Source organism: Maylandia zebra, linkage group LG3, assembly GCF_041146795.1.
Source record: "Maylandia zebra isolate NMK-2024a linkage group LG3, Mzebra_GT3a, whole genome shotgun sequence".
NCBI classification, from domain to species: domain Eukaryota; kingdom Metazoa; phylum Chordata; class Actinopteri; order Cichliformes; family Cichlidae; genus Maylandia; species Maylandia zebra.
In genome coordinates, this window is record NC_135169.1 from 20,598,192 (window position 1) to 20,621,887 (window position 23,696).

The 23,696-nt window shown below is 40.4% G+C and overlaps 1 protein-coding gene across 1 annotated transcript; it reads left to right on the top strand.

Moving 5' to 3' along the window:
* The first annotated feature begins 9,032 nt into the window (after positions 1 to 9,032).
* On the top strand, positions 9,033 to 11,542 carry LOC112432798 (tripartite motif-containing protein 16-like). The gene has a single exon (XM_076880870.1). The coding sequence runs from the start codon at positions 9,063 to 9,065 to the stop codon at positions 10,761 to 10,763; it is 1,701 nt and encodes a 566-aa protein (XP_076736985.1). The 5' UTR covers positions 9,033 to 9,062; the 3' UTR covers positions 10,764 to 11,542.
* The last annotated feature ends 12,154 nt before the right edge of the window (positions 11,543 to 23,696 follow it).

Here is a 23,696-nt window from a genome sequence, read left to right on the forward strand (position 1 = left end):
ACGAAAAAAAAAGGGAAGAGGGAAGGAGAAAAAAAGGAAAAAGAAAATAAATAAATAAATATGTCCACCTCCCCTGAAATCACAGCTCGGTGTGAATGGAGCTCTCTCTGACTGCTGACACTAACACTGTTATCAACAGTATGTTTTTACTCCAAATAAGTGCTTTCTATTGTATATAGAGACACAGAATGATAGAAAAACTGATTGGATTTCTTTATGGGATCATGTCTGTACTGGAGTTAAGAGGAAGCAGTCTGTTCCCTGAACCTGGTGGTTTGTGAGAAGTTGTATGGCAGATTTAAAGGAAATTAACCAAGAAAGTAAAAACAAAAATGATCCTGTGTTCCATGGAAAGAGACAGAAGGAAGTTTCACTTTTCACATCAGAGTCCGTTTGTCAGGAACTTGAAAGATGTTGTTTCTGCTCTGTGATGTTTGTACCAGATGTTCAACTCTTATTTTAGGACAAACTTTGATCACTCCTCTGTTTGAAGACAGATCCACATGAATATAGATTATTGATTGACTGAATCCACACTGGTTATCAGTCAGTAACTCTGCACTAAAGCATTTGTTACTGTGATAAAGTCTTTAAATCAATCTGTATGAAACTTTAGTCACTGATCAGTAATCTGATGGAACCAGGGGCGATTTTAACAACAAAAGTTTAGATAACCCCTCCCCCCTCCCAAAATGGTTTGTTCCAGCTCGCCTCTCCCCTGCCCTGGCTCTGGCACGGTTGCTGCCAGAGCAATAGTGGCTGAGACGCAGCGGAGCGGAGGTGTGAGTGCTGGCTTAAAACAGCACATGTTAGCTGCATTTAACCTTCAGTTACTCTTTATATAGTTAGGTCGGAGTCAGACCGTGTTTCTTTTTAACTGAAAAACATTACCCCAGGTAACCTGCAGGGTTGAAAACGTGTTTCCCGACAATGTTTGCTACCCTACAATCCGTCCTGCTCTGTAGTAAAATCAGCGATATTTGACCGTCCTGTTGCTCCCATTGAAATTTATACAGCCTATTTAAAATCTAAAACTTAACATCATCTGTACCTGTTTGAAATGTGATGAGAGAAGCTGGTTATTTTGTCATATGTGCCGATATTGAACCCAAGGTACTAACTAGCTGACTGGATTCCCATTAACCTTATAACTCCTGTTGTGTGTGTGCGTGTGTGTGTGCGTGTGTAACACACCCCAAGCAAGAGGGCGGCTGACAGATTATGTCTGGTTCTGAAAAAAACAGATAAATCATGAGATGGACGACAGGTAGTGTGTTTCCTCTCTCACTTCTGCCAGATCTCTATTTAAACACATTCATGTGTTCACAACAGGTTGCAAAAACTTCTTAACATCTCTGTCTCACATTCCCAAAGCCCAAAATCAGAATAAACTAAAATAGTATAGTAATAGTATAAACAAAAATCTAAACAGTCATCTCTGTTGTTTGTTACTAAGAGCTATTAATCACGCTTTTTTCACACATCGTTTGATAAAGCAAACATTCCAGTACTGTACCATATACTAATGGCGTATCTGTGTAGTGGAAATCTCCACATCAACATTGCAGAGCGATTAGAATTATTATAGGTTATTACATTAACTTTAGACAATAACAGTGACAACACATCAAACTGTCTCTGCGAACACATTAACTCAAATATACAGGAGCCGCGGTGTACTTTTGTTACAAGAGGGTGCCTTATGTTTAGAAAACAACAAAGCTAACAGCTACTCTAGGATGTGGCGAGCTAAGCTAGCTCCCACTCTCGATCATAACACATTTCAATGAGCAAAACAGACAAATACAGATCCCAGCAAAACAAACTGCTGGTCAGGTTTTACCCTTATTTGGTATGTAGATTATGTGGACCACATGTGTGGCCTTATTACTTACTAACCTGAAAAAAACAGATAAATCATGAGACGGACGACAGGTAGTGTGTTTCCTCTCTCGCTTCTGCCAGATCTGAAGACGAGCAGTAGCGTCACACTAAACCATCTCACTGGGGCGGAAGTGCCCCCTTGTGGCGTAACTAGGGATCGCACCACATGTTGGATCTCCAACAAAATCACAAGATTAAGGCCCTTCCTTAACAAAACTACACCTAAAAGCTTATACAAGATACAAAAATTAAATCACATAATGTGACCACACATTACAGTGTGTCACGTGTGTGTGTGTGTGTGTGTGTGTGTGTGTGTGTGTGTGTGTGTGTGTGTGTGTGTGTGTGTGTGTGTGCACAGAGACAGCCAGGTTCATAATGAATATGAAGATGTTTTTTCAAAAACAGGAGCCACATTCAGGTAAAAGTGTAAGATCAAATGATCCATCAATAAAGGATAATGTTGGATCAGTGTTTCAATATTTATATCCTTTATTAGATGTACATGTGGTCTGGTTATTTGCCTTTTGGTTGAAAGTACATTGAGAGAGGACTTTTTTTTTATTAGTGATCTTAATAGTATTTTTTAATCTAATTGAATACAATCTATTTGTGTATGATTGTCAGTCCAAAGAGGGAGAGAGGAAAGAGGGGAACATGAGGAGAAAGTACAAGTTCAGGAAGAACCAGGTAAGAAAACAGACAGGGAACAGTGACAGGCAAAACAGAAACTGTTAAACTGACAAAGAAAAAACAAACAAACAAATTTTACTCATACAATCTCGAAGTTGTGTTCTCCCTATATTAAAGCTGCTATACAGAATCTGCAAAACAAACTGGGTTGTCAGCCCTGGCACTGCATTACCATATTGAATCAGTCAGAGGAAGTCACGGTTGCCAAGAACTTTTTGAAGCTCAAGAGTGAGGCTGGTGCCATCCCAGATATGCTAACATTGTACAATCTTCTGGATAATCAGAGCTTCCCCACACTGAAAACTGTTATTCAGGTTGCCCTAACAAACCCAGTTAGCAGCTGTAGCTGTGAAAGGTCGTGTAGTGTCTTGAGTCAGCTCCATACCTGGCTGAGAAGGACCATGGGTCAAAGCAGACTCCAGCACCTGGCTGTGATGTCAGTTGAGAAAGAGATGCCTGAGAGACTTGACCACCAAAATGTGATAGACAGATTTACCAACCTCAAGCTGAGGCGACATAGGTTAAAAGAAAAGAAAAAATCTGCAGAGTCATAGCATCTGCAGTAAAGATCTTTTCATACATTGTATACATTGTACCAGAGGCCAAGGTGTCTCAGTTTGTCTAATTTTGTAATAATATTTTGTACATTTCAAGGACTCTTCTATTTTTGCAGTGTATTTTCTATGTATCTGTATTATATTATACATACACATTAAAAGTGAATCTCTGTCCAAAAAATGCACTCAGTTTACTTTTTACTCACTTTGAGCATCATTCATTATTCTCCTCCAGTAATTAAGATTAGAATATGTATTTTTTTAAATTCCAATCCATTCTTCTTTAGCAGCATTTAAATAACCTTTATCTGATTTGATGGTTTTGTTTCAGACTTTTCAAAAAAGCTTTTTTCTTTTCTTTCACAAATGTGGGGATTCAATTGTGTTAAAATGTACAAAACAGTGATGTCATGTTTTGTGACGAGGACCCAGGCACAGAGAGACTTGATGAATTTAAGAATCTTATGATTTAATAAAGAAATTTGCAGACTTGCACAGAGAGGGTAAAATTATGATGAGTGAAAATGGAGATGAAGACAACAGACGATGAGGACAGGGAGGAACAGGGGTTTAAATGCACCAAGGAGACAGTCAGAGGGAACTCAGGACAACTGGAGACATTTAAGGATGCAGGGACTGACAGAGACGGGGAAGACGTCTCCTTATGACGAGCAGTGTTGGTCAAGTTACTTGAAAAAAGTAATCAGTAACTAATTACTGATTACTCCCCCAAAAAAGTAATCCCGTTACTTTACTGATTACTTATTTTCAAAAGTAATTAATTACTTAGTTACTTAGTTACTTAGTTACTTTTTAAAAACACGATTTACAACCTGAAGAGGTGATAAAGTGATAGATCTTTCAGCCCAATTCTACTTTTTCTACATAATCCATCATACAAAATGTAATCAAATGGAAAAGTCTCTTTTTAAAACTTGTTTTATCAGTTTTAATCTTTTAACTTTATGCATCAAGCAAAACATTTAATTATATGCAACATTCTCTGACTTGAATAAATTAGTTTAACATTTAAACCTATTTTCTACACATTCCAGCACATAAAATAAAATATTTTTTGTGTTTTCACTCACTCTTTCAAACAGATGCAAGTAAAACACAGCAGAAAATAAATAAAGTCAAAGACTCAGCGGTCCTTTTGCTCTATTTTCACCTGTAAAGCAGGAGCAGGGTAGGCGGAGGGTTACCCTGGTGCAGGTGTGCTGCGGTCAGTTGAAGAATCCGCGCGAGTGTCTCTGTGAGTTTCCCATCACGTCGTAGCTACTCGGTGCTTGCTCGGAAGTTTAGGGTTTTTTTTCGCTGTAAAAAGAAGTTTTCTTCCCACGCACGATGGACGCTAATGTTTTTGTCACTTTTTATGGAATCAAACTCAAAGTAAGGTCAGTACTTCCACACTTTAAACGCTGCACGCTCATACTCTCTCCCGCACTCGATATATTATCCATTGTTGATCTGCACACAGCTGCTGTCACCAACGTCGCACTTGCTTACGTCACTGTCATGAGACATTCTCGCAAAAAAAATCACGGTTTTAGTAACGCAGTAACGCAGCGTTACTACGGGAAAGTAACGGTAATCTAATTACCGATTTTGCAATAGTAATCCCTTACTTTACTCGTTACTTGAAAAAAGTAATCAGATTACAGTAACGCGTTACAAGTAACGCGTTACTGCCCATCTCTGATGACGAGTAAAGTTTACCTTGCCTGGATGGGCAGCTCTCTGGGTGCTCAGCACCCCCAAAGTAGTGATGGTAAATTTGATTCGAGTTTTAATGAGTCACTCACCAAAGTGAATCAGTTTTTTGAGTCATTTGATTCACTGAGTCAGTTGACCAGAAAGTGCAAAAAATGTACATTTTCATGTATATCCTACTGCTAAGATGAGTGATTCTAAAAGAAAACAACTATTTTATAGAGCAAAAGCAGCAAAAACATTTCTAAAATTAAGCAATTTCCTATTAAAATTGCTTATTAAACATTTATTTTGTTTATTTTTTTTATTAGTATTTTCCTTAAATGTGTCAAATATATATTTTCTCATCTAAATGTACGCAGCCTTAATGGTCCACAAAGGAGGCGTACTCAAAGACCGCTAAGGCCGGAAGTGCGAGGCTTGTGAAATGGGACGGTCTAGCCTCTGCCCTGCTGCCCAGGTTGCCTAGCAACCATGACACTAACAGCTGGAAACGTTTCATACAGCTTTGTTTGACAGAAATGAAGGAAAACATATTTTGTTCATTTGTTTGTTTGTTTCTACATGAGCTTTGATTTGATAAGTATCTGAGGCTGAGACCCCGAGACTGTGAAATTATGATAGTTGGGCTTCATTTCTGTACTGAACAGTCATTTTAAGATTAGCTAGTAAATAACAATTAGCTAATGTTGTTCATGAGACTAAAGTAATCTCACTTTGGTATTGTAAATATAATATGGCCAATATTAAAGTTATAATTTCAATCATTATTAGTTATTACAGCAGTGAATGACTCTGTTTCAAATACTGAGCTTCAGTAAAGATTCAAGCTGCATTTATTTATATTATTTATATTTCCTGTCGCCTTAAATCTTCACTCAAAGACAGGTTCCTTTGACACTGTATATATAAATGTATTATATATAAGAGACAAATATTGTTCTTTCAATATGTTGGCATTACTAAATTTCTCTCAGTGCTTACTTTAAATATCCATGAAATCATCACAGTCTCTGTAAGATTAAGGTCAACTATTGAACGGTGTATATTTTAAAGTAAAGGCTTTAAAGTCAAGTTAGTACTAACATCGCTAATGTCACATAACTTTGCCAACAGGAATGTTTTAATGTTCTTCGTTATTAAACATTTGCACATAAATAAGTGACATAATATTCAGTACTTACTTTTAACAGTTTACTCTTCGACCGCCCCTCTTCCGCCATTTTTTTTCGGCAAAATTATCCACACCCACCGCCGCGCTATGCATTCTGGGATATGTTGGGCCATGAAGTCTACATCGCCACATCCTTAAAATTCAGGGAAATGAAGGACGTATTTGAGGGCTGCATTTCGAGCAGCCTTTGAATTGGGACAGCCTTCGTCGCGTCGCTGTGACGTAATCGGCCTTAAAATGCGGCCTTTAAGGCTGCAGACCCTGAATTGGGATACAGCCAGTGGTCGTGTCCAAATTCATGGGCTGCATCCTCCTGAGGCCGCATTTGTAGACCGATTACGTCACAGCGACGCGCCGAAGGCTGTCCAAATTCGTAGACTCCTCCGAATGCAGCCGACAAATGCGTCCTCCTTTTCCCCGAATTTGAAGGATGGGTCAGGTGTGTCCTTCGTGGCCTACCAATATCCCAGAAGCCCAGCCAAACTCCAGTTTCCAACAATGGCCGATACTAAGTTTTAAAATTACTCTTACTCATCTTTCTGGGTCACAAAATAAACTTTTAGCATATTTTCAGGCGAGAAAGTAGTTGTGTAAACATCAAATATCTGCTCGGTTTATCAAGATATCGCATATTTGCAAAAGTGCTTCGACGTTTTCGGAGACGTCTGCTACCCACCAGCTCGATAGCTAGACGGGAGCTCGATGGTCAGTGATGCCGCCGAGAACGGCACAACTCCCGGCACATCGTTTTCAGATCACCGCGGACTACTCGGGTTAAACGTAATATATAAGTCACTTAGACAACCTAAAAATGTTATTGTTGGGCTGTTTTCAGTGTTTTGTTTGTTCGTGAGTAAATCGGTTTGGCTGAGATTAAAGTTATTAGATTAGATTAGATAAAATAAAACTTTATTAATTCCCCGGGTGGGTTCCTCCTTGGTTTTTACACAGCTGACTAAACGTCAAACAGAAAACTAATTAAAAAGAAGTATGAGACAGTTGAGAATTTACGCCAGTGTCCTGTTATACTTTAGATAGCAAGGATCAGACGGCTGAGTTTATTAAACTCCACCGAGACAGCGGTGACGCTAATCAGAAGGCTAGACCGTCCAATTTCACGGCCGTTTACTTCCGGCCTACCCGACCTTCTGAGGACCCGGCCCACACACACACGCCTGCTCTGATATCTATAGCTTCCTATTAAAAGAGAGAGAGAGAGTGTGTGTGTGTGTGTGTGTGTGTGTGTGTGTGTGTGTGTGTGTGTGTGTGTGTGTGTGTGTGTAACCCATATTTTATTTTTGTAGCTTGCACTGAGGGCTGGTTGATTATGTATGCTCTTCCTGCAGCACTGCGGTGTGTTTGTTGACCTTCTTGTAAGCGACACACACAGGGAAGCACGAACTGTAGCACGTTATAGGTGAATAACACCAGCGCAGTCTCTAATGCAGCTCAGGCAGCTTTGCAACTCAGCGCCATCACTGTTGTGAGGTGTTCCTGTTATTTTGTCCACCCCATCCTCATATAAAAATAGAGAGAGAGAGGATGGCATTTGTGCTTTCAGTGAGATGAAACAATAATAGCTTACAGACATGAACACACACGTGCATCTATGCTTGTGGACCTTCTGTGACATGATGCGTAATCCACACAGCTGTGAAGGTAAGTCATACCTTAAGAAAACAGTGATTTGAGGTTAAGGGGATTCCTCTGAAGTGGTGCAAAAGTGTGAAACAAGTCAGAAAGAAGTTGTTTAATGTTTGTGTGCATGGACATGTCTGGGGATAAATGTATGCTCACCACCTCAATGAACTCAAGCAACAAGGAGCAAAAGTCCTTACTGATGCGAGACCAGTGAAGTCATACAGGAAACAATTACTTCAACTTATTTGTGTGTTTGTTTGCTGTTGTGAAACTGTAAGTAAAGAGTGGAAGGTGGATCTAGCTGAGAATCTGCACGTTTTCTGAGCAATGTCTTGTGATTGACATGTCATTAGCTAAAAACTATGAACTAGTTACCACTCTTTCCTGATGCCTGAGTGTAATATACAAAGAGAACCTAATATTTTGTTCAATATGACAACAAACCATTGAGCGGTGAACACATCAGAAAAATGCTTGCTTGATCATGTCACATGGTCATTGGTCATTTTACCATACACTCCTTTTTGACTTGACCAGTAGTCTTTTCACAATCACAAGGGTATTTTGCAATGACCCTGGTGAAGGCCACAGGGGGAAATGTGTTGGTCACGCATTAAAACTGGTTCCTAATACTTTAAGTTTCACTGGAGTCTTCATGTCATTAGATCTTTGTCTTCGCCATGAACCTTGAAAGTTGTTCCAGAAAGGTTTGTTGCTATTTTAATGTAAAGAACATGGTTATTTCTGTTGCAGCAGCTGTTATAAATGCAAAACTAAAATGCAAGATTCTTTTGAGTAATTAACTTTTTGCAGGAATATCTGTAATTATATGTGCAGACTCTGCTGACTGTTCAAAGCAATGCAGTGGCATTTATCTAGTTCTCATCCTGTTACAGCAACATTGATTACTGCCTATAAAAGCAATAAATAAATAAAAGCAACCAGCATATGTTTGCTAACCTAACCCTGCTCTCCACATATGCTTTGATTAGGTCAGCAGCCTCTGCTGTTCTGACAGTTATTGTTACCTGAGACATTTCTGTCCAGTGTTCATTAAAGCTGGATTTTTAAAAATTATTTATATAGAAGAAGCAGTAAATAAAAAGGGTTAAACACACAGTTTCACTCTCAAACTACTCCTCTTCCTGGAGTGAAGCACAGCCTGATAACCCTCCCTCTTCTTCCTGCTCTTAAACACAGCACCTCCTCTCTGTCCACGTGTTTCCTCGTTCCCTCCCCTTCAGATCTGCACTTTGAAGATGGGTGTAACCAACATGTGGTGACGTGTAAGAGCTGACAGGCTCCATTCACTGCAGAAACATGTTGTTGAGATCAGAGCTCAGACTAGTTTCAGTTATAAGGAAGTGAAACTCACACAGTCACTGTCACTGAGAGGAGAAATGGCGCAGAAAGGAGTTCAGCTGGACCGAGAAACCTTCTCTTGTTCCATCTGTTTGGATCTACTGAAGGATCCGGTGACTACAGCCTGTGGACACAGCTACTGCAGGAACTGTATTAAAAGTTTCTGGGATGAAGAGGACAGGAAGGGAATCCACAGCTGCCCTCAGTGCAGGAAGACTTTCACACCGAGGCCTGTCCTGGAGAAAAACACCATGTTAGCAGCTTTAGTGGAGCAGCTGAAGAAGACTGGACTCCAAGCTGCTCCAGCTGATCACTGCTATGCTGGACCTGAAGATGTGGCCTGTGATGTCTGCACTGGGAGGAAGCGGAAAGCCATCAAGTCCTGTTTAGTCTGTCTGGCCTCTTACTGTGAGAAACACCTCCAACCTCACTATGATGCAGCTCCATTAAAGAAACACAAGCTGGTGGCCCCCTCCAAGAAGCTCCAGGAGAACATCTGCTCTCGTCATGATGAGGTGATGAAGATTTTCTGTCGTACTGATCAGCAGAATATCTGTTATCTCTGCACAGTGGATGAACATAAAGGCCATGAAACAGTCCCAGCTGCAGCAGAAAGGACTGAGAAGCAGAAGGAGCTCGAGGTGAGACGACTAAACATCCAGCAGAGAATCCAGGAGCGAGAGAAAGATGTGAAGCTGCTTCAACAGGAGGTGGAGGCCATCAATGGCTCTGCTGATAAAGCAGTGGAGGACAGTGAGAAGATGTTCACTGAGCTGATCCGTCTCCTCCAGAAAAGAAGCTCTGATGTGAAGCAGCAGGTCAGATCCCAGCAGGAAACTGAAGTGAGTCGAGTCAAAGAGCTTCAGGAGAAGCTGGAGCAGGAGATCGCTGAGCTGAAGAGGAAAGACGGCGAGCTGGAGCAGCTCTCACACACAGAGGATCACAACCAGTTTCTACACAACTACCCCTCACTGTCAGCACTCAGTGAGTCTACACACTCATCCAGCATCAATATTCGTCCTCTGAGCTACTTTGAGGATGTGACAGCAGCTGTGTCAGAGACCAGAGATAAACTACAGGACATTCTGAGAGAGGAATGGACAAACATCTCACTGACAGTCACTGAAGTGGATGTTTTACTGTCACCAGCAGAGCCAAAGACCAGAGCTGGATTCTTAAAATATTCACGTGAAATCACGCTGGATCCAAACACAGCATACACACATCTGTTATTATCTGAGGGGAACAGAAAAGTAACATTTATGGAACAACAACAGTCTTATTCTGATCATCCAGACAGATTCACTGTATGGCGTCAGGTCCTGAGTAGAGAGAGTCTGACTGGACGTTGTTACTGGGAGGTGGAGTGGAGAGGGAGAGAAGTTCGTGTAGCAGTCGCATACAAGAATATCAGCAGAGCAGGGAGGAGCTATGAATGTGGATTTGGATACAATAACAAATCTTGGGCATTAGATTGTGACACAAACAGTTATATATTTCTGCACAACAAAGTCCGAACTGTCCTCTCAGGTCCTCGGTCCTCCAGAGTAGGAGTGTACCTGGATCACAGAGCAGGTATTCTGTCTTTCTACAGCGTCTCTGAAACCATGACTCTCCTCCACAGAGTCCAGACCACATTCACTCAGCCGCTCTATGCTGGACTTTGTCTTTGGAAAAATGGAGTCACTGCAGAGTTGATTAAAGTCAAACAGAGAAGACAGGTTCATGTTGATCCCTGACCATTATATGTACTTGTGTAGTTTCTAAATGAGGCTTTACATTTTAGAAGCTGAGAAGTTCAGTGGTCCATTGATGTGTGAAAATAATATTGCATTGATTCAAACTGTACTTACATTTATATACCTTACATCAATATAAATCTGAATTTGTTCTTATGGCTGATAATCATGTGAGTTTAAATGATACTACTCTTCATATTCAGCATGTTTGAAATCTGTCATCAGTCTGTATGAGTGAATCACAGGGGTTAGAAGTTTGTAGGTCACGATGGGGGTCTCACACTATACGGCCCGATGCTCTGATGCGACCTGAGTGCTCACACTGTGCGTCCATAACATGAAGCCTATAACACAAAATCTGTCTCAGCACAGTGCAGTCCATCACCAGTGTTCGGTCCTCCAGCACCAGCTGGACTGGTTAAAACAGCAGAACACAGGATCCATCAGACAAGCGACTCAGAATGAGTTGGACAATGCTGCGGTCGAGGTACTGCAACTACATGACTTGGATGTGTGTGAAAAAGTACTCTGGAAATCTTCAGAGATACCTGACTCTTGAACGATGGGGGATTATGAAAAGATTGTAGTGACTTAAATGTGCCTGATGGAGTTAGTAAGGGTGCCGCTGTGCCTCGAGCTGATGACAGCACCATAGAAACGGATGTGTTAGTGGAGGAGGTTTGGACACACGTCTGCTTTAATGTGTTTTGCTATTAAAAGATGACAGAATGTTTTATTTACACTAATAGTTGTTAATAAATAGGATTTGCTGAATCAAATTATGTTCTGATATTGTTTTTGTATCATCGTTACATAACATCAATTTCCACATTGTACACATGCAGTTATAGTGATGACGGACACATTAGTAACGATAATGTGAGACACTTACTGACATGTACAGATGGATTTTCTAAGTATGCATGCAGGTGTCTTCAAACCAAGGCAGGAACATCTGTTGCATCTGCTTTTGAGGATGTTCTGAGTGAAGGACGTGTACCTGCTAAACTTCCAACAGATGAAGGCGAGGAGTTTAATAATAAACATTTGCATCAGCTGATGGTTCAGTTTAACATCACACATTTCTCTGCATAAAGCCAGATTGAACCAAGTGTTGTGGAGCATTTTAACAGAAGCTTTAAGGGCCGTATGTGAAAATACTTCACATCTGTTAACTTATGAAGACATGTAAACGTGGTCCAGGACCTTGTGCTGTCAAGGCCAAGCAGCCGGTGTAAAGAGGTTGGAGCCAAAAGCTGACTCGGTACAAGTCTCTGTTTGATTTGAAGGAAAACTTGATTTATCGCACGGATCAGAAAGGCTGAGGTGAGACGTGGAGGAAATTCCACAGAGCAGGACTCACTGTAACAGAGGGAGAAGGTGAGTTATTTCTAGATGAGGTTAAAGGTGAGTACGATGTGAGGTGAGTGAAAGGAGATTTTGCCTCCTTGTATTACAGGCTGAAGCAAAGCTACAGAGACGGGAGTTTCTCTGGGTGTGTGGTGGAGTAAAGAGAAGAACAACATGTCTGACCTTTTCTTTTTTAGAGCAGAGGTGTGTTGTGGCAGGCAGGAGGGCAGGCAGGTGACTTTTCAGATTTACTCTGGGAAGCCGAGAGAAGAGCAGCAGCAGCAAGCAGGTTTCCAGCAGGCAGTGAACAGATGAAGAGGATCAGCATCAAAATACCCCCTCAGAGGTGAACAAAGATAATCTTTGGAGGACATTTCTACCAGCTATTTTTGTGTGAAGCTAACTGAACGGATTGTGCTACAGGTATGTAATAATAAAATAATATTATTAGATGGGAATACAAACTTTATTTTTGATGGCCCATATCTATGGGACTGATTTGTGCTAATAACGCCCATTGTATGGACTGATAACAGCCGAAGCGGGTGAATAAAGTCACCCAGTAGCTAGCTGTGCCATTACCCAGCATACATCACTTCTCCATATGCAATAAACGATACAAAAGTAACAGCCTATAATTAATGTATCTGCTGTATCTGCTGTTTCTCAGGTAGTTGTTTACATTATATAATTTATTGTGTTTTGTATAGGTCACTACAATGTGATTTTGGAAATGTATAAATATACGAACAACAGGCTCTTCCGCGGCAATCTCTTGTCGTCAATAAGCAACGTTTAGGGAGCTCTATAGTATTCAATGAGAGGACCCTGCACGTCAATTCCCGACGCCAGGGGGTACCCTGCGCGTCGATAAGTGAAGCAGAGGGAGCCTGACCATGCGTCACACGTTTGACGAGTTGGGAGTGAGAACGTGTTGATAACTCACAGGAAAACAACCAGGGGGGGAAACAGGTTGACATATGGAGGTATTACAGACAGACCAGTAACAGGCAGAAAAAGGGGAGGGGTTACCAGTCTCTGATGTATTCCAGAAAGAGGATTGATTTGAAGCAGACACTGTATTTAACCTTTTTAATATTGACAACACACAATATAAAAACACGAGTGATGAGTTACATGTACCACACCAGCATCAACAAAACCCTGTTAACATCTGTCCAAAAGATTCAAATGTAAAATGACTTTATTTGCAGATCTGGCAGGTTAAGAAACAGCACATCAATTACCTCTAAGCAGCAACAATGTAGACAAAAAGTGGAAACTAGAAAAAAAAAGTTTTTAACCAAGTGTCCTTCAATCATTTCTGTCTGTTTCAGTTCAATGAACTCTGCAGTGTCACTGTCATAATAAAAGAACCGAAGTCCAGCATAGAGCGGCTGAGTGAATGTGGTCTGGACTCTGTGGAGGAGAGTCATGGTTTCAGAGATGTTTTTTCACTGTTGTTGCTTTTCTGTTCCCCTCAGATAATAACAGATGTGTGTTTGCTGTGTTTGGATCCAGTGTGATTTCATGTGAATATTTTAAGAATCCAGCTCTGGTCTTTGGCTCTGCTGGTGACAGTAAAACATCCTCTTCAGCAACTCTTGATGAGATGTCTGTCACTTTCTCTTGTATATCTGAAACCATGCAAATGTTCTCCTGGAGCTTCTTGGAGGGGGCCACCAGCTTGTGTTTCTTTAATGGAGCTGCATCATAGTGAGGTTGGAGGTGTTTCTCACAGTAAGAGGCTGGACAAGATAAACAGGACTTGATGGCTTTCAGCTTCCTCTCAGTGCAGACATCACAGGCCACATCTTCAGGTCCAGCATAGCAGTGATCAGCTGGAGCAGCTTGGAGTCCAGTCTTCTTCAGCTGCTCCACTAAAGCTGCTAACATGGTGTTTTTCTCCAGGACAGGCCTCGGTGTGAAAGTCTTCCTGCACTGAGGGCAGCTGTGGATTCCCTTCCTGTCCTCTTCATCAAAGTGGGTTTTAATACAGTTCATGCAGTAGCTGTGTCCACAGGTTGTAGTCACTGGATCCTTCAGTAGATCCAAACAGATGGAGCAAGAAATGTTTTCTTCATCCATTCTCTTTTCTTAGTAACAATGACTTGCTGGTTTGTCTTTTGCAGAAGTGAAACTATTCTGAGCTGTGACCTAATCAATAGGTGTTTACGTGGGAAATGGAGGCTGTCTGCTCTTACACGTCAACAGATGTTGGTTATGCCCATTTTCAAAATATAGACTGAATGGGAGGGAATGAGGAAACAGACAAAGAGGAGGTGCTGTCAGGTAGAAGGGGAGGAGTTATCAGTATCTGGTGTATTCCAGGATGAGGTTTGAGTTTGAAGTAAATACCTTTTTTATAAACAGTATATTAAAAAATGTTGGTGAGCTCAGTTTTTAGGTGGTAAATTCAGGAAAACCCGTAAAATTGTTATTAAATGGAATCAGAATGGGCTCTCTGATAGGAGCGACACTTAAATGAGGTAAACAAACCCATCACTGCAACATTTACAGTAACATCTTTAAATAAATAAATGACTTCTGAATGAAACTACAGAAATATCTACAACCACTGTAACAAACACTTATCAGAAAAACTGCAACTGCAATCTGCAACTAAGTTTGTTACTGAAATTGCAAAAATTACAAAAAAAACCCCTCATGTTTACAACAATGCCTACAGCTACACAAGGCAACTCCCACAACTAATCAGACACTATAGCTAAACTAACCTGTGACACTAATGCAACACCTACAATGAAGAAAGTGACCACTGACAGTACACCTGCAACTAACAATGCCAATAGCAACAATAGCAACAATAGCACAACAACAAGGATCACTTTGGCAACTTTTGCAACTTTATTTGAGTTGCAGCAACCTTAAAAACATGTGACTAAAGATTCCAACTTGGATAACAAATGTAAAACAAGCACAAAAAAACTGTAAGTAAGCATAGCTACTGCAACCCAACAAACACATTGAAGCAGTGGCAACGTCTGCAACTAATTCAATGACTGAAACTAGAAGCAACATCATCAGCAAAGTATAGTAACAGTTTTAACCACAAAACCTGCAAACTACAGCAGCATCTTCTACAAAACATGGTAACTTCTGCAATTAAACTAGCATCTGAAACTACATATAGCAACTGCAGCAAAATCAATTTCATTATCAGGCCGGGGTCTTTCTGTTTAGAGTTCTCTTCTCCTCGTGTTTGTGTGGTTCTCCCCGGGTACTACGGCTTCCTCCCACAGTCCAAAGACATGCAATTAGTGGGGATAGGTGTGAATGTGAGTGTGAATGGTTGTCTGTGTATGTGGGTTATCCCTGGGACAGATTGGCGACATGTCCAAGGTGTACCCTGCCTCTTGTCTTAAGACAGCTGGAACAGGCTCCAGTGCCCCCTCGACCTTGAAAAAAGATAAGCGGAAATGAATGAAAGGATATGATTATGATTATCAGTTTTACTAGCAGTGATGTAATAGCAGTGATAGCTGTGCATGGTGTACCAGTAACAGATGGATAAACATAACATAACTGTATTTATAAATGGCATAGTAAGAATGAAGCACCTGCCAATACCTCACTAATACTTACTAGTGTGACATTATTATAAAGTGCTACCCATGTATTGAACTGTTATTTGTTGTTCATAATCCATATGTCTCGTTGATGTGAGTGTACATTACCAGTCAAAAGTTTGGACACACCTTCTCATTTAATGTTTTTTCTTGTTTTCATGATCAAAACTATGAATTAACACGTATTGAATTATGCAGTAAGCAATAAAATCTGAAATTACTCAAAACCTATTTTAGATTCTTCAAAATAGCCACCCTTTGCTTTGATTACTGCTTTGTACACTCTTGGCATTCTCTCGATGAGCTTCAATGTGTAATCACCTGAAATGTTCTTCCAACAGTCTTGAAGGTGTTCCCAGAGATGCTGAGCACTTGTTGGCCCTTTGCTTTCACTCTGCGCTCCATCTCATCCCAAACCATCTGGATTGGGTTTAGGTCAGGTGACTGTGGAGGCCGGGCCAGCTGGCGCAGCACTTTATAGTCCATTTCAAACAATCTGATGATAGACAAGGAGTACAAAAATAAGCATACCTTAGCATGGTTGTCAAATCCACCTTTGTTCCTATTGTAATCCAGAATGGCCCAATGATAGTTGCAGTTATCTCCAAAACCATGTGCTGCCCTTGGTTCTTTTTGAGGAACACCGTCTTCATGTTTCCCAGTACATACTTGAATGTTTCAGGCATAACTTGTCCTGCCATGATATGTTGCCCAGATCGTTATGCTACATTTAAATGGCACTCTTGGCATATACTGTGTAAAAGGGCAGCATCCCCTAAAAGTGACTAGATGCTCATCAACTGATGTTTGGATTGGGTTAAAAATGAGGGGCAGGCACGCCATCCACTGACTGCCAGCTTGTCTTGTTGATGACGGCCTGGTCTTGAATCACAGTTGTTAAAGTGAATCACGCATGGCAACATGGGAAATTCATTGAGTGATTGGCCCAAAAGATTGTCCAGCCAGACTCTGCATGAACTTCTGGTAGATTCATTTCTAGATCTGTACAAATCAAATGACTCATGTATGGTTTCATGTCTGTCTGGGTTACCTCCTTCCAAATGTCTTTGTGAATCTATTTCACATCCAAGTTATTCGTGTTTACCACTATGACTTTGATAGACTCAGTCAGGAATTGTCCAATGCAGGATGTGATGTGATTAATCCAGGATATGACATATTTTTAGTCCTGGGGCAGAAGTGTGCAAGATTGGGCACCACGGCAGCTTCCACTGCTGTCGGGGGGGCTGAGATGGCGGCCCTGAGTCTGCCGCCAACCTCACGGGGCAGATTCGCAGACGTCTGCAGAGTTGTGCTGGACTAAATGGGCCTCACTCCGGACGATCATCACCGGCACTTCAGGGCCTGAACTATTGAACTGTTATATCAGTCTGATCAAGTTAACAATATTTTTCAGAGATGAAACTTTTAACTCAGTCAAATTTTACTGGAACACAATACAGTGATTAACTGAGGAAGTTTTATATAAGGTGTCATTTTATTCCATACAAAGTTGTTTGAGTGCATATTACTTCTTCTTTTCACAGGGTTGCGCATATTTCAATGGCTAGTTTTCTTAAACAAAAGAAAAAGGAACCAACCAGAGAATAACACAAAAACACCCAACCAAACTGATCACTTCTCTAAATTGAAACATGACAGTGCACATAAATGAAAAACAGTTTCCCATAAACAATAACTCTTGTGTAGAAGATATAACAAACTAGAAATGGGATGTTTTACATTAAATACCTTAATTAGAACAACATACAACATTTACAAAGATATATGAGGCTGTATTGTTTCTGCAGAGTGAAACACTTTTCCTTCATTAAAACAAAGCCAATCATTAACTAGACAACAAATAATGCAATGTCAAAGTCGCACCTATAAAGTGTTACTGACAGGCTAAGCAACAGCACATCAATAACGTCTGAGCAACAATGAAAGAGACCAAAGAAAGTGGAAACTGAAAAACCTGTTTTAACCAAGTGTCCTTCAATCATTTCTGTCTATTTCAGTTTAATGAACTCTGCGGTGTCACTGTCATAATAAAAGAACCGAAGTCCAGCATAGAGCGGCTGAGTGAATGTGGTCTGGACTCTGTGGAGGAGAGTCATGGTTTCAGAGACGCTGTAGAAAGACAGAATACCTGCTCTGTGATCCAGGTACACTCCTACTCTGGAGGACCGAGGACCTGAGAGGTTGGTTCGGACTTCATTGTGCCAAAACTGAAAACCATTTGAATCGTAACGTAAAGACCAAGATTTGTCGTTGAATCCAAATTTGCATTCATCAGAGCTCCCTGCTCTGCTGATATTCTTGTATGCAACTGCTACACCAACTCCTCCCCCTCTCCACTCCACCTCCCAGTAACAACGTCCAGTCAGACTCTCTCTACTCAGGACCTGAAGTCATGCAGTGAATCTGTCTGGATGATCAGAATAAGACTGTTGTTGTTCCATTCTTGTTACTTTTCTGTTCCCCTCAGATAATAACAGATGTGTGTTTGCTGTGTTTGGATCCAGTGTGATTTCATGTGAGTATTTTAAGAATCCAGAATCTCTGGTCTCTGACACAGCTGCTGTCACATCCTCAAAGTAGCTCAGATGGAACAAGAGAAGGTTTCTCGGTCGAGCTGAACTCCTTTCTGCGCCATTTCTCCTCTCAGTAATAATGACAGTGTAGGTTCCTCTTTGTAGAAGTGAAACTAATCTAAACCCAACATATGTGTTGTAGGCTGATAGCTGTCGGTGAGGGAATGAGGTGACATCACCAAGAGGAGGTGCTGTGTTTCAGTGAAATGAGGTAAGAGTTGTGAGTCTTACATTTAAACATTTTGGTCGGCTCAGTTTTTAGGTGGCAATTTCTGATTAATTGTGCCTTTAAACAGGCGACTTAAATGAATTCAGCAGTTCTCTCACTGCAGCATTTACGGCAACCCTTATAAAAAAAATGACTTAGCAATTAAACTAGAGCAATATCTGAAACCAGTGTAACTAACAACACCAATGTGAACAACGTCTAAAATTGTCACTGAAATTGCCAAAACTGCTAAACTGTGTCTACAGCATTGCCTACAACTACACAAGGCAACTCCCACAATCTCCCAAAAATCTGCAGGGTAACAAACCTGTGAAACTAACAAAACACCTGGAGTGATGCAAGCAACCATTGACACTATACCTGCAACTAACAAAATCAATGGAAACTACAGAAACCTCTGGCAGCAAAACCAACAACAGAAAGTGATCCCTTTTGCAGTTGAATAACCACTGTAACTGCAGCAACCTTAAAAACAACAAGATTCCATACTGTGCAACACATGTAAAACATTGCAAGCACACCAATCCTGTAATGACAACTTCTGCATTGTAATTCTTTAGCTGGCCCAAATTCTCATTTAGATTTGAAAGCATTTCACATACGTAAAGGCAGATGGCATAAGCATGAATTAAGACAAATGTTTGGGGAAGGCCTCAGAGCAGAATAGCAGTGGTGGCTCCCAGCCCAGGCAGATTCGCATATAGTAATGAGAGGAGAGTGAATTGAAATATAGTCCCTGTAGCTTCTGCACCGTGGCTGCTGGGTGACCCCGAGTCTGGGGCTCTCCTCAGCTCCTTCCAGGAGGGTGGCACAGTGGCACCTGCTAATTAATGTGACTTCTGTATGAAACTACAGCAATGCCTGGAAATCAGTCATATGTTTGCATCACTGTAGGGTCTTTATAGTATAGAGCACCTTGAGTGAACAGTTGTTGTGATTTGGCGCTATATAGATAAAACAGATTAATTGAGGAGCTTGTGTAACATGTCTTTGAACGTTGAACGCTGAAACCTCGGAAAACAGTGAATATAGGAGTCGCAGTTTGTATTAAACAGAATACATATAGAATACATTTAAAAATGTTGGTCACCTCAGGTCTTACTTTGTAATTTCTGATCAATGATCATACAATCATTGAAAATCTGTCAAACCTAGAATGAGGAAAAGAGTAAGACCACATACAAGATTCTTATTTGTCGTTAAGGATGTGACAGAGGAGGATGCTAGGGACTGGATGAGATGGTGGCAGAGGATCTGCTGTGGTGATTCCCTAAATGGAGCAGCCAAAAGAAAAAGACGTGCTGACGTCATGAGTCGGTCAGTATGCTTAAAATACCAGTTTTCTAACTGACTGTCAGCTTTCACTGTGCAAAATGTGAATATTTTGTTTCCTCACTAGGAGGAAAACATTTAGGAGTAATGGTCATGTGCACTCTGCACCTCCAGACCTAAACACTATGAGAAGCTTTTAAAGATTACATGTGTCCAACTCCAGTGTTGTCAGAGTTCCTAAACAGACTCAGGCGCAGACGAGGGATCCTTGCAGAAAAGACAGTGAATGTATTTACAGTGACAACACCAAGTGATTATATATATACACAATGTTCTAGAGGGGCTCCAGGGACCGTGGGGGAAAAGGAAGGGATCAAACATGCTCCACTCCTCTCCAAATCACACTCCACTCTCCTCAGCAGGCTCTCATGCTTCCACACACTCACTTGCAGGATTTCAGGTAGGCAGGTCTAGGAAAGATCTACACAAAGAAGAACTCAAGGATTCTAGTTTTCAGATTAAAGGGTGCCTGACACAGATTGCTCAACGATCCAACGATGAGTAGCAAAGCACTACTGTCTTAAGAAGGGCTCAAGATTAGTGGAGATCAGCAGCAGGTGGGGAGATTGAACGCAGGTGCGTGGGCCAAGGGCGGGAGCCCGTAATAAGCACCGCCCCAGCAGAGGAGAGAGAGAGAGAGCAGAAAACAAAAAAAAACAAAAAAAAACAACATGTTGCCTAACAAGGGGTCAGCTGGCGAGGCACGGGGACCATGACAAATGTGCAGTTGTCCTGTCATTCACAAGTTAATAGATTAACTCAGAAATAAATAGAAATACTCAGTGCATGAAGATCACGAGTGCTGGAAACATTAGCAAAACAACTGGTAAAGTTGGAGACTTGCAGTGTGCGAGCTGTTGTCATGTACATTGTTAACTATGTTTCAGCTCAGTAACTGCCTCGTTTGTTTGTTTGTTTTGCATAGATGTGCATGTATTTATTTTATTGTTGCTCTGTTTTGACGATGCTAGTTTGAGATGCTGTCATCTCTGAGATGAGTTTTTGTACCTGAACCCTGGGCAGGAACAATAAACTTGACTAAACTGATATTAAAAACACTGATTTGTTCTAATCCAGATGTAGTAGCTTTACGATGATTTCTGCAGGTTGAAGAACAGCTGGAATCATCATCTGAACATTTAACTCCTGTAAGAGCAGCACAAAGACGCAGAAACAGGCTCTCTCTCAGTGTCGTTTTACAAATACTGTAATGTTACAGCTGCAGTAAAACCAAGATGAAAATAATCAGGGTGAATTTAATTGTTACTGAAACAAAATGTAAGGTCTTCACTAAATGCCTCACCATCTACAATCCCTCTATAATCAGTCGTGTTTTTAGGCTATAAAGCTGTAAAACGATGAAAGTCCACAAAAACACCACTGCAAGCATCACAGGGAAACATTAGAATAGAATAGAATAGAATAGAATAGCCTTTATTGTCATTGTACAGAGTACAACGAAATTGGAGTGCCGCTCCCTTGGTGCAAGTTTCAATAATAAATATAAATGTAAAATATAAAAGTACAAAAAAAAAACAAAAAAAAAAAAACAATCGTAAGTACTCAAACAATAGTATGTACAATATATACAGGATAGCAGCATTGATATAATGACAGTGTGGCACACAGTGACTGTTTCGCTTCCTGCAGCAAAGCAGAAAATATGCAAATGAGGAACAAAATCCAACAGATTTAACAGAAGTAATGACCTTTTCTTTCTGTCCTGCTAAAACACATCACCAATAGCAGAAACATTAGACGTGCTTGTTTAACTAAAGGAGAATCGCAGAAAGAATCAGGACACCAGCACTTAAGCAGCTAACACATAATAAAGGGAGCTGTAACGGAAAAACAGGGAGAATAAAAACACCATAAACAACATCCTGACTCATCTGCATGAATCACAGCAGGTTCATCTGGAGTGTGTTTGTTTTAATTGTTGCTCTGAGTTCACACTTGAGCACCTGTGCACACAGAAGCATCTCTGTTGTTTTGTACCTCTGGTCACATTAAGATGGGCAGTGGGAGACTTTGGAGGGGCTTGCTCACATAAAATCAAATACAGTTGACATAATCTTCCAACAGCAGAATCTTTTTTCTGGATAAATCAAAATCAGAGACTTGAACACCTACACAGCATCTGAACATGTGCATACTGTCCTCACTACAGTACCAAAGCTCATCATCTTGTTATGACTTATGGTTCCATAACAGGGTGTCAGTTCTGGAGTTTCCCCAAAATTACTGTTAACAGTACATATTCAGTCATAACCACACAGGCACTGCCTCTAAATAAAACCCAGTATCTGTAAAAACACCCCATGATGTGAAGATGAGAGTAATGAGTTACACAGACCATCAGAGGGGGCAAAAGTACAGACGTTCTTTACTTAAGTAGAAGTACAGATACCTGTGTTTTTAAAAAAATATTCTCCAGTAAAAGCACTGAAACAACTTCTTTGAGTAAAAGTGAAAAGGTACAGTTTACAGGTTACAAGGTAACTAAAGCTTGTGCTATATTAATATAAGAATATAATCAGAAAATATTATCAGTGCACAAGAATACAAATATTATTCTAATCTAAATTCTAATTCTAATGAATGTGCTTATTTTGATTTGAAAGATTTCAAAACAATAACTGTTTCCTGTTGCCTACTTTGTAGAGGGTGACTTTGCCTCTAAACAGGAAAATGAGCAGTCAGGGGTTGAAGTGGTGGAGGAACTCTAAAATTAGTAATGGCGCTCAGTGTGGGGAAAAAATGATGGCCCACAATAATTTCTGATGTAAGCTTCATAAAGTTTTCTTAGTGTAAAGGCTGCAATCAGCTGACCTGCTGCTCTTTGTGGATTTACACAACTGAACTTAACAACATGTACACAGTTTCACCAGCTATCATATCTGATGTCCATCCCCTACACTCACACTATGTGGCTTCACACTAGACAGTATACAGCTAGAATAAAGTTTCAATTCAGTTAAATAATCTAAGCATCATTATCTTAAATGCAAATTCATTTCTGCCACACTTGATGTAACCATAAGCAGTCCAACAGTGTTTTATAGTGAATTCACCACATGAATGCAAACTAACCTGTTTTCCCCGGACACAACAACACACTAGCTACTCTGAAGTACCACAACCATAACTCCAGCCCACTTTAATCCCTGAGTATAAACACTAGATGAACTTAAAGGAACAAGTCTGCTTTGGAAATGTAAGGAGTAGAAAGCACAGATATTTATACACAGTTTAATAATGTAGGGAGTAAAACTAAAAATAAATACTCAAGTGAAGTAAACATATGTGAAAAATCTACTTAAGTATTTGTACTATGTCAACTTTCCACCTTTGTAAACCAAACCAACATCAATAAAACCTTATTAACATCCATCCGTAAATATAGATGGTACATGGAAAAACAATCAAATGATGAAATGATTTTATGTGCAGATCAGCAGCTCATAAACTGGTCACAACTATCGATCTATTAATCATTTTTCTCTCTCCCTTTGTTGTTTAGGCTTAAACAATTAAAAGACAAAAGTGTGTTTTCATCAGACTGCTCTCACATCTACAGGATAAAGGTTTTTCCCCTTTTTAAATGGTAAAAGTCCAGAATGTTTCATTTGACTGTTTTTCTACACGAACGAGTAAATTTCTACAGGTCTACATATATTTCAACACTAATTTTCTCTTTGCATTAGCAAAGACAAACAGACAAAACCACAAATAAATCCACAAGTCAAGAAGTTTTCATTAAGAGTGTAAGGAAGAGGACTCCCTTACTGCATTTATTTATATTGTATTGTCTGTATAGCACTTTAGAGCACAC